Source organism: Microcaecilia unicolor, chromosome 5 (assembly GCF_901765095.1).
Source record: "Microcaecilia unicolor chromosome 5, aMicUni1.1, whole genome shotgun sequence".
Classification (NCBI taxonomy): Eukaryota; Metazoa; Chordata; class Amphibia; order Gymnophiona; family Siphonopidae; genus Microcaecilia; species Microcaecilia unicolor.
Genome location: NC_044035.1, coordinates 184,555,648 through 184,568,370, shown reverse-complemented (window position 1 = coordinate 184,568,370; position 12,723 = coordinate 184,555,648). Strand labels below are relative to the sequence as shown.

General features: G+C 40.1%; 1 protein-coding gene across 1 annotated transcript in view; it reads right to left on the bottom strand.

The window, feature by feature from the left end:
• Nucleotides 1–12,723, bottom strand: part of CARMIL2 (capping protein regulator and myosin 1 linker 2) — a 591,305-nt gene that overhangs the window by 461,421 nt on the left and 117,161 nt on the right. The window contains 2 exon segments of the mRNA XM_030203654.1: nucleotides 7,196–7,309; nucleotides 8,044–8,172. Coding sequence (XP_030059514.1) covers nucleotides 7,196–7,309; nucleotides 8,044–8,172 — 243 coding nt within the window.

Genomic DNA, 12,723 nt, shown 5'->3' with positions numbered 1-12,723 from the left:
TATTATTGAGTTATTTGATTAATTAAAACTTGTTAAGGTACTAGGGATTTTAGAAATTATAAAGAGCCTTAAGATTATATGGTATAGTGTGTGATTTATTTAGTGTTTGCATCTTAGAAAGTAATGGAATGTAATTAAAAGTCTGTAATGATAACTCCCCTTTTGTTATCATAATTAGAATAATTGACTATAAGTGAAGAGATTTGTCAGGGGTGGATGGGAGTTAGGGAGGTTGGGTGTGTATAAAGATTGAGGCATTTGCCTCTAGTGCCAAATTTTGATAGGAGTTATGACAGGAGAGCACAGCGTTTTGTAAAAAAAAAATTAAAAAAAATAAGAATAAAGTACATCTACGGATAGCTCACACCAAAATGGGTCCTAAATAGGTTCCAAAGTTCACCCCTTACTATCTACTGATAGGAACAACAGACTGCCAGAAGACTGCATAATAGATCTTCTTGTGTTTCCATTCAATCAACTACCTCTACAATATCTGAGGTTGACTGTACAATAAATTCTAAGTTATGGGATTAGCGTGTTTTGTTACACAGATGATATATTGCTGGTTTTTAAAGTTTCTACATCTGCAACAAATCTAATTCTGCTACAGAACAGTGTGGATGCAATTTCAAGATGGCTTAAGGATCATCAGTTAGTTCTAAATATTGATAAAAACAGTGGCTTGTTGGATTTCTGGTCATGAAAAGTGTCCTACGTTAACACCAGTTTTGTTTGGTAAACCAACTTTGGTAGTGGATAGTTTTCGCTATCTAGGGATTATCTTTGATTATAGACTTACATTTCATGATCAACTGTCATCACTTATAAAGAGAGATTGTTATGTTTTGCGCCAGCTGAGTTCAGTGAGACATTATTTTAATGAGGCAGCATTGCACACATTAATACATGCCCTACTGATATCTCATTTGGACTGTGGCAACTGTGCTGGAACAACTCAAAATAATATTAAACGATTACAGACATTACAGAATACCTCCCTAAGGGTGTTAGGAAATATTCATAAATATGATCACATAACCCTTACAACTTATCATTGGTTATCAGTCCAATTTCGCATCTCATTCAAAATTCTTACTTTGGCTCACAAGGCTTATTATGAGTGGCTTCTCTCCTACTTAAATAGTTTAGCCATTCCTGAAAGTACTTCAGGTCTTTGCAGGACTTAAGAATGAACATGCCATCTATTTCTAAGGCTCATTGAGAATCAACACGTCCGTGTGCTTTTTTTTTTGGTTGGCTCCTATCCTCTGGAATAATCTTATAAAGGCAATATGCACAGAACTGAATTTGAAAGCATTCAAAAGGTTATTAAAGACTCATCTTTTTGTATTAGCTTCTGATTTTAAGCCGGAGGGAGAGAGATATACTGATGGAGATGAGAAAATACATTGTAATATGAAACCTGCTTTATTTTAGTTCATTGTTTTTTTTTTTCTTTTTTTGGAATATATTTTATTTATTTATTTATTACATTTGTACCCCGCGCTTTCCCACACAATGCAGGCTCAATGCGGCTTACATAGTAATTTGAAATACAAAGTCATATAATAGAAATTTCAAAACATTATAAGTTGAACTTGATAGTGTATGATAAGTTGATCTTGATAATGTATGATTAGTGTAAGAGAGGGTTGACAGGATAGGATAGTATAATTTGGGAGTAAAGGGGTAAGGAGGGATAAAACAAAGGGGAGATGGAGAAGAGAAAGGATGGCAAGTAGTCGTTAATTAATCGGATTGGTCTGTAGCTGATGCATACTGCAAAGAATAATCTGAATCACAGTCTATCCTAATGCTAGGGTCCACCTTTGGGTCAGCACTCGAGATCTAGGTGTTGTTGAAGATAATACAATGAAATCTCTGCTCAGTGTGCGGTGGTGGCCAAAAAAGCAAACAGGATGATAGGAATAATTAGGAAAGGGATGGTGAATAAGACTGAAAATACTTTAATGCCTCTGTATTGCTCCATAGTGCGACCGCACCTTGAGTATTGTGTTCAGTTCTGGTCGCTGTATCTCAAAAAAGATATAGCAGAATTAGAAAAGGTTCAAAGAAGAGTGACCAAAATGATAAAGGGGATGGAAATCCTCTCGTATGAGGAAAGGTTAAAGAGGTTAGGGCTCTTCAGCTTGGAAAAGAGACAGATGAGGTCTACATTATTACAATTATGTTGAGGTCTACAAAATCCTGAGCGGTTGTAGAATGAGTAGATGATTTTTTACTCATTCAAAAATACAAAAAGACTAAGGGACACTCAAGGAAGTTACATGGAAATACTTTTTAAAACAAATAGGGAGGAAATATTTTTTCACTCAACAAATAGTTAAGCTCTGGATTCGGAACTCTTTGCTTGAGGATTTGGTAACAGCAGTTAGCGTATTTGGGTTTAGTCAGCTATTGAGGCAGATATGAGGAAGCAACTGCTTGCACTGGGATTTTAGCATGGAATGTTGCCACGATTTGGGTTTCTGTCAGGTACTTGTGACCTGGCTTGGCCACTGTTGGAAACAGGATACTGGGCTAGATGGACCATTGTTCTGACCCAGTATGGCTACTCTTATGTCTATCCTATCATGACTATGGAGTTCCTTTCCAACAATGCCTGTATTTTTATGTGTAAACTGTCTAGATCCAAAGGCCAGGCGGAATATCAAATTATAATAACTGTAAACTGTAAAGGCAATGTTTATCAGCAAAGCAACACAGATAACATGCAAACAGAAATAAAGATTACTAGGATAGTTCTAAGAACCTTAACAATATTTCCTAAAACAGTAAAATGAACAGGAATTGGATGATTATAATATACAGTCCCTACTGGCAAAAGCCACCTGACAATCTCAGCTGTAATGGTGATCACAGAACTTAAAACATACAATTATTTTATGGTGATTGAGTCATTTTCTTCATGAAGGCAGCTAGAACTGCAGGATATGGCAATGCACGAGTTTGTGCTCTCACAGTTGTTCTTCTGTTATTGATGTTCTTGAGGTTGATGATGATTCTGAACCTCTACCTTGCCTGTGCACCTTTATAAAGGGGCCCTTTTACCAAGCTGCGGTAAAAAGGGCTCTGCGGTAGCAGCGGGGGCCATTTTTAAACATGCGCCAGGGCCCTTTTTACCACAGCGGGTAAAAGCCCCTAAAATAGCATGTCCATGCGGTAAAATTACTCTTACAGTGTGGCCATGTGGTGGGGAGCACTTAGCACCACCCATTGAGGTGGCGGGAAGGGCTCCTGTGGTAACAGCTTCCTGATTACCGCTGGGTTAGCGCCACAGTAAAAATACCAAAATATGTTCCAGTGCATTGGAAATAGCACATGCTCGAGGCGGAACTATGCAGGCAGCCGTGTTGGACTGGCAGTAGTTCCAGGTAGCTGCATGGCAACTCTTTCATAAAAGGGCCCCATAGTTTGTTATCAGTAATGTCCTTCACATCTTAATGGCACAATATCAGATGATTGACTGAAGCCCTTTTGTTGTGGCTAAGACCAACCACAGGAATATCTTTCACACCATCTCCGGATATCCCCAAACCTTGGGGTTCCAATTAGTCTGGAGCTGCATAAACAATAGTCGTTATCCAAGGTTGTCTGCATCTTCCAGACTGGATAGACAGTTTCATCAGGATCACAGCCATTACCCTTATCAGAGGCAAGGGTAGGGCAAAATCTTTTACTCTATGATTTGATTTCGTGTCATAGGGGGCTCTGGGAACAGGTGAGAGATGCTATAGTTGAACCGATGCACGTATCGGACCATTCTCCTGTATGGGTGGAAGTATGTTTATAGGGGTACTATAGGGTTAAAGGCTTTTGGAGGCTTAATGAACAACTAATTGTGTATCGTATGGTGTGTGACGATATAAAACTGATTATTCAAAACTATATTAAGGATAATGACAATGGGACAGTCTCGGATAGTATTTTGTGGGATGCTCTTAAAGCTGTGGTGAGGGGGCATTTAGTGAAGTGGGGGCAAGAAGAAAGAAAGAATGGGCGCGGGGGCATTTACAAACTTAGGGAAACTCTGGTACAATTGGAACAGAGGCACCAAAAGGCCCCACGTGATTAGAATTGGAGAGCACTGAATTTTGTCTGTGCGAAGTTGGGGTGATGGCAAATACAGCAGGTTGATTTTATGCACCATTGTTTATGACGCACGCAGACATTTTGAATGTGATAATAGATCTAGGACTCAACTGGCCCAACTACTGACAAAACGTAAATTCTCTTCCATGATACAAAAGATTAGAGATTCGAGCGGGCGCCTTTGTTGTTCTGATACATCTATTCGGACACAATTTTATATGTTTTATAAGAATCTATATTCAGAATCGGAATCTTGTGTAGAGGCAGGCTTGAGTACTTATTTGCAGGATATTGCATTACCAGTGCTATCAGAGATGGATATAGCAAGTCTCAATGTGCCTATCAGGTTGGAAGAAGTGAGGACAGTGATTAAAGATTTACAGATAGGGAAGGCCCTGGGATTGGATGGCCTCCATGTCAAATTTTATAAGATTTTTTTTTTTGGGGGGGGGGAGGTGGTAAGGGGACTTTTCACACATGTGGGAAATGGGTTGCTACAGGGGAGAGTCTTACCTCCTAGTATGTGTGAAGCAGGCATAACAGTTCTTTTGAAACTGGGGAAGGATCCGGTGTATTGTGGATCATACAGACCGGTTTCTTTACTTAATATAGATGTCAAGCTCCTGGCCAAGGTGTTGGCTATTAGGTTGGCACGGGTTTTGCCGGGCTTGGTTCACCAAGATCAAGCAAGGTTTGCTTCCTGGAGACAAGTGGGTGATAATTTTCGCTGGACACTTAATATAATATGGGAGTCACAGCGGGCTCGGTCGAAGCTGGTGCTTTTATCCTTAGATGCAGAGAATATTTTTGACTGGGTCTGCTGGGCACTTTTTGGAGGGTCCTGTATAAGTGAGATTGGGTGAGAATTTTTGTAAGTAGATTAGTAGTTTTTACTTTCAGCCTATGGCCTGGGTGAAGGTGAATGGGGGTTATTTGGATCTGTCTGACATTTCACGGGGCACCAGGCAGGGGTGCCCTCTTTCACCCCATTATTTGCATTGTAAATTGAGCCTTTGGCACAATAGAACAGGGTCAATCCAGATGTTTGTGGTTTTCAGCTGGGTGAAAGTGTTCCCCATAAGGTAGCACTGTTTGCTGATGATATCTTGATGTATGTTGGTCGCCCGCATTCATCTCGTCCAGTCATTGTGAAGGAGCTTAGGGAGTATGTGAGAAGGTCAGTCTTTAAGGTAGATCTTGATAAAACTGAGATATTGGGGGGTCATGTTAGATACTAGTGAGGAAGAGGATCTCTTACGAGGGAATTTTCCTTTTAAATGGGCAAACAGTCATATATGTTATTTGGGGATTCAGTTTCCCAAAGATCTCACACAACTTTATTCCCTTATGATCCTCTCCTACAGAATCTTTGGAGAGACCTTGTCAGTTGATGCTCTACAGGGTTATCCTTGTGAGGGCGGATTGCAGCCTTTTTAAAATGAATGCGCTTCCTCGTTTGCTCTTTCTATTTCAAACACTTCCTTTAGAAGTGCCAGAGGGGATTTTACAGGCATTACAAGAGGATTTTTCTAGGTTTATATGGGGGAGGGAGGTCCTCTAAACTGGCTAAAACGGTTTTGTGACAGGAACAGAACTGGGGAGGTAGGGCAGTCCCTAATATTTTATGGTATTATTGGGCAGAACAACTCAAGCAATGGTGGGATTGGGAGGGGTCTCCTAACAAGGGGGGGTATAGTACTTGAACAGGAACATTTCTCTCTTTGACCCTTACTTTGTTTATTGTGGCTATCCCAGATGCCTTTGGAGTACAAAAAAAAAGGATCATCTATCCTTTTATGAGACATCTTCTGGGATTATGGCAGCGGGTAAAGAGGAGTTTGGGAATTGTGACTCGGAACTCATCCTGTTTTGATATGAACCAGGTATTCAGGTGAGGCGTGATAGTGGGGTATTTCTTCAGTGGGAGAAGAAGGGGCTTACATACTTTCATCAACTATTAGATGTGGAGAGCTGATTTCTTTTGAAGTTTAAAAAAATACTTATGGGTTAGATGTGGGGGATGTGTTCTCCTATTTGCAGGCCAAACACTATATGATGAGGCAGGGGTGGCTTTACTCTGATCCAGATGATACCAAGCATTTTGAAAAACTGTGGTGAGGTATGGCTACCTGGCCTAGACCTCTTTCTCTGTTTTATAGTTTTTTTTCAGGGCTGCTCTTTTAAGAAATTTCGATTCATGCATCAATGGAATCAGGATTTGGGTATGAAAATCACACAGAATGAATGGAAACGAGTGTTTAAGGAAGTTCATAAATCTTCTATTTGTGTGTTAAGGAAAATGCATATAAAGTGATTACTAGTTGGTATTATACTCCTGAAAAATTAAAAGCAATGTTCCCATCTAAGAGAGTTGGCATCTTGACTGATAAGGGGCGTTATGATCTGACTATGGAGGACTGGACTCATTTGGCATTTCTGTTCCCTGCTGAAAACACAACGGTTTAGGGGTTGGGTAGGGGGAGGTTAGGTATGGGTAGATGGGTACATTTGAGGGCGTGGGTCTGTTTTATGGAGGGGATGGGAAGGGGGCAGGGTCAATAGTTATTTTTGTTGACGTGCAACCTAATCTGTTTGTATTGGGATTTTATTTCATACAAAACAAAAAAATCTTTCAATAAATATTTATTGAGAAAAAAAATGTATATGCTCACTGTCACTAGAAATCAAATTCTTCTGGGGTAAGTGACAAGGAAAGCAGACAACCAGGTTTTTTTGAATTGCTCTAATCCCATATTTTCAATTGGGCAAACTGTGAAGAAGAGGACTAAGGCAACTGAATTACCCCCAGAGACAGAATCGTTGCCAGAGTCAAACCCGAAGCTTCCAGGTGATTTTATACAGTGCTAGTTCTTCACATATAGCCAGTGCTCCCTCCTTGCTTCCACAGATCTGCCTGTGGGTGTTCACCCACCTTTTTAAAGAATTCTGCAATGTCGACCCATGTTCTGACAAAAGAGACCATCATTATGTGTATCTCAGTGCACAGGCTGAAATGCGGCCATCAGCACAGTAAAATTCAAGAATAAATCTGTAGATGCATGTGCCTGCCACCATTGCTTACCTGGAGCTCCTGTTGGCAGGCCTGGGACAGCTCCTCAGTCAGATGCTCCAGATTGTGCTGTAATTTGCTCTTCTGGTAAGGAGAATTTCCTGTCTCATACAAAGCTGGCAAGATCTGAGGCATAAAATATGCAACTCTTTGATTAGGAGTTTGATAGATCTCCTATTTCCTTTATTTCTTACATCAGAATTACTTTTGTGTAACAGAAGCCTCATAGTTACAGTAAGCATGCATTGCTCTAAATTTCCGATGTAGTGTTTCCTTACCAAAAGTCCTATATCTTTCTTTCAATGAAATGACATATTTTGCTTCCACTTCCCATATCTGCTGCTCTCTAACCTATCAACAGCTTCCTGCAGATATATAACCCAAGAGAAGCCTGGGAATGCCAGTGGGGTTAGTATGGTTCTACTGGAGTGCATAGAACTGTGCAATATAATTAACACAATAGTTAATAGGTAGCGTTATCCATGCATCCATAAATGATTTCTAAAGAGTACATTCCACTGACTGACTGCAGAAGCAAAAAGTGCAAGCCTGGAGCAAGGTCACCAGGGCTTACTATCCTGCAGTTCTGAGAGACTACTAAAGACTCAAACGCAAGTCACTGGCTGAAGTCTTTTTGGAGTGACCAGGCAAGTGTTAAACACCAAACCGTCAGGCTGATATCTCCTAAAGTTAATATAAATCAGCAGCTCTGGATTAGTGCCCTGAAAAAACGTGATGCCAACAATTGTGTTCTATTGTGATCTGACTTGTGTTGTGTCCCTAGGGGAAAAAGGTTGAAAGATAGGAGCAGAGGGACTGAGAGGCAGGAAGGAAATCACAGGGAAATAACAGAGACATACGCTGATGGTAAGGTTTGCTTCCCTGACCGCCTCTTCAGCACTGAGTATGTCAGTGTCAACTTCTCCCCCTGTGCAGGCATTGAGCATGTCTATGTGCTCCTGAACATTCATGCACATTTCATTCACCATCTGTTGCAAAACACAAGAAGAAGAAAATTGCTTTATGCTCATATATTATCCACTTCTTCAATTCTGTCTTGGATTCACCTACATATCCTACAAATTCTCTGAATTCATACAGAAGAAATAGGACATAAAGTTTGAAACTGGTATCATGGGGCATAGGGAAGGAAACTGACAATAGATATCAACTATACCAGCACTGGAGCAAAGCAAAACATTTTCCGTAGAGGTGACTGGGCCAGACCAGATAGGTAAAGCGCATGATAAGAGGCCTGAAAAGGTATTAGGAGGTGTGGTCTTCCCTTGGACTGATGCTGGACTAGGTTTCTGTCAGGTTTGGCATATATATGTAAAACAAAAATGTTTTTTTGTTTACTATACTTCAATTTTTGTTTAGAAGCAGAATATTAAATCAATGAATTAAATTAAATTCAAATAGCAACAGGAGCCTCTTGAAGCCTACATAAAGAGGTTGTAAATTGTTTATATCGATGTCAAGTGATAACTTGAAACAACAGTGTACACCACAATTCTTGATAAGGGATGGCTGGCAATGCAATTTTCTTTGTCTCATCAAAGCTGTGTGAAAGAAAGACAGATAGTGGTTTCTGATGGGGAGATAAGAACCAAGAACAAATTTCTGTCACCTTGAGGATTCCAGGGAGGAAAAAGCAACATCTTTTATTATCCAGGTTGAGACCCACAGAGAAAATGGAAACTGAAAATAGCCCTCCCCCTCCCTTGGATTTTCCTTTCTAGGCCCAGTTCTGCTGATGCAGAGAAAGTGCTCTTCACTTTCCACTGCCTGCTTTCTGTGCCTCCTGGAAATGACTTTCCTCAGCTCTTTCCTATAACTTTGTATCTACTCATTAATTCGGTTTATGCTTTATATTTGTTTTATAATGTACATTGTGTCTTTCTTTAGTAAATTTCTAACTAAAGTGAACTTATCCAAACTGGGAAAGGTAAGAGAGAAACTGTTACATTATGCAGTATGCTGGCTCCAGTAAGCTTGGGATATGGTGAGCTTTTTTGTGTTGGGTTGTATTCATAAATTCCATCTTATGAACTATTTAAGAAACATTTTATATTTCATAACTTACTGGTGTTAATAAACTTTACCAATAACAAACAAAATTGATACTTACAAAAAAATTAATCTTAATTAACCATTTTATAAACAACAACTAGTGAAACAAACTCTTATAACTGCTGAATAAGATAAAACATAAATACTTTTTTGTAGCAAAGATCCTGTGAGTATATTTATTTATCAGATATAGGTGAGATATTAAATAGAGGTTGCATAACAAATATGGATCTTTCAAGATCCTTGAAGGCCTTAAGAAGGCCTGGGAAGGGTGGGGTTGAGGGGAGTATGTGGGTGGGTGGGTGGGTGGGTGGGGGTGGAGGTAGAGTTTCCAATTTTATTTAATACTTGCTATGCAACACATCAAACAGGAAATCTGAGTGGTTTACAATTTAAAAACTAAGAAGAAATATAGAAGAAAGAGAAAGAGTAAAAGTAAAAGGAAAGGAGGAACATAAGATGGAACTTCAATGTATAATAGGATAGTAATACAAAAGGATGAGCAATAAAGTGGCACGCCTGCAATATCCCACAGGATATCTCTAGAAAAACCAAGGTGTCATTTAAATGCATCATCAAACAGGATGGAAAGGACATCCCAGACCTTTTAGATAGTCTGCCTCAGATTTTAAGAGGGCTCAGGCAGAGGACAAATCCCTTAGAAAAGCCCAGGCCAAAGTTATAATGGTAGATGGAAACTCCATAGGTGATCAGGACCCCTCTAAGGTATATCCCCCATATTTCATAGCAAAGAATGATATATTGTATAGGGTGACCAAGGGAACCTGGAGGGAGAGGAAGTAGAGCAGCTGCAAGTTCCGCACTCTTATTGCAGGCAGTCACCTATTAGGAGGTCACTTGGGGGAGGAGACAACCCAGGAACGAATTCTAGCCTGGTTTTTCTGGCATGGTGTGTTTAAACAAATAAACCTTTTCAGTTAGTCCTGCCTGACCTGCCAGCTGAATAGCCTTGAAAGGGTTCCGCCTGCCCCTCTTGTGCCCATGCCCATAGTTGATACCCTGTTTGACTGGGTGACTATGGACTTAGTGGGGCCACTGGAATGAACAACATGTGGCAACAAGTACATTTTAGTCATTTTGGATTGTGCCATGTGTGTAATATGAAGATGACCACTGTGGCCAAAGCTCTATGTGAGGTCTTCTCCCTAATGGGGATCCCTGCTGAGATCCTGACTGACCAAGGTACCACTTTTATGTCCTGAGTCATAAAACAAATGTGTGCCCTGCTAAAAGTAATCATCCACAGACAGATGGTATGGTAAAACATTTCAATAAGATTCTCAAGCAAATGCTGAGGAAGTTTGTGGTTTGAGATGGAAAGAACTGGGACACCCTGCTCCTATATATATATTGTTTGCCATCTGGGAGGTGCCCCAGAGTGCAACAAGATTATCTCTGTTTGAACAGTTAGGTGGCCGCAGACCTAGGGGAATCCTAGATGTGGTTCAAGAAACCTGGGAAGAGTAGCCTAATCCAGGAAGGAATTTGGCTCCATGGTGCGACCGCACCTCGAATATTGTGTCCAATTCTGGTCGCCGCATCTCAAAAAAGATATAAAGGAATTAGAGAAGGTGCAGAGAAGGGCAATGAAAATGATAAAAGGGATGGAACGACTTCCCTATGAGGAAAGGTTGAAGGTTGGGGCTCTTAAGCTTGGATAAAAGGCGGCTGAGGGGTGATATGATAGAAGTCTACAAGATAATGAGCAGAGTAGAGCAGACAGATGTGAAACGTTTGTTTACACTTTCAAACAATAATAGAACCAGGGGACACAAGATGAAGCTAGAATATGGTAGATTTAAAACAAATAGGAGAAAGTTTTTCTTTACTCTGCGTGTAGTTCGACTCTGGAACTCATTGCCGGAGAATGTAGTGACAGCAGCTGGTCTTACAGAGTTTAAGGGGGATTTGGACAGATTCCTGAAGGAAAAGTCCATTGAACATTATTAAAAAAAAATTTTTTTTTGGGAGGGGGGGGGGGGGGGTTGCCGGGTTCTTGAAGCCTGGATTGGCTACTGTCGGAGACCGGATGCTGGGCTCGATAGACCCTTGGTCTTTTCCCAGTATGGCGGTGCTTATGTGCTTATGCTCACCATGCAGGAAAGGCTGAAGAAAGCAAGGTAGGTGGCCAAGCTCAGCTTAGAGAAGGCTCAGGTGGGGCAAGCCTGAGTCTACAACTGGAAGGTCGTGCAGAGAACCTTCCAGCTAGACGACGTGGAGGGGCATAATCGAATGCGAACGCCCATCTCCATGGGTGTCTATGTCTGAAAACGGGTATATGAAGAGGCTGGACAGACCATATTATCGAAAAAAATGGGCGTCCATCTTTCGTTTCGAAAATACGGTTTGGACGGACCAAATGCCATGGATACCATAGACTAGTAGGAATTGCTGCTGAGGAAAAGACATTCATGTATGTTGTGGCCCTGCAGGAGCACACCACCCAAAGATGCTGTTCTGCTTACAAAATTCGCTTTAGATATTGTTTTCTCTCCTCTAGTGAAGTAAACAGGAGCCCTTCCTGGACACCTTTAATAAAATATTATTTGTTTTCATTGAAACTTGTGGAGTGTGTGTTATTTACCTTACCGGGCTCTGCGGCTCACCCTTGCACATAGTACCACAAGACAGATAGAATGTCATCACAAGGATAGCCAGATAAAAGCAATATTTATGTCTTAGATATATTCAGTTTGATATATTCAATTTCAAATGGTTGACCCTCATCCATTGTTTGATTGATTGAAGACATAAATATAGTATTTCAAGGATTCTTTCACTGACTTGTCTATTCCAAAAGAAAGTGAATATCATCAGCATAGAGTCTAAATTCATAAATGTAAACAATGCAACATGGATATAAAAATTAAAAAAAAACAATATAAAGAAAAAAAATAGCTGAAAGACAGGATCTCTGTGGGACCCCGGTAGTATTTTCAAAATCTGAGGATCTGTCTGAGTTATTCACCACACAAAAATGCCTATCTGATGGAAAAGAGGAGAACCATTCCAAAACTAATCCACTCAGACCAATTGATTTCAAGCGGTTGATCAATATTATATGATCTATGGTATCAAATGCAGCTGAAATATCAAGGGTAACTAAAAAAATACCAATTCCCTTTATCAAAGACAGTTCTTGCTATATTGAAAGTGGAAATCAGCAACGTCTCTTTATTGTTTGGTTCTGAAACCAAATTGATTGATTGGGATTCAAGATGTCCTGTTGTTCAAGAAATTCTACCAACTGATCATAGGCAACTTTTCAATTATTTTAGAAAGAGAACGTGTAGAAGAAATGGGCCTATGGTTATCAACTTGGATAGGGTCCAATGTATGATTTTTAATCAAAGGTTTAACTACCGCTTTTTTGAAAGAATCCAGTAAATACTCTTCAGTAAATGATTTATTTATAATGCATGTAAATGATTCAACTGCTAAATCTT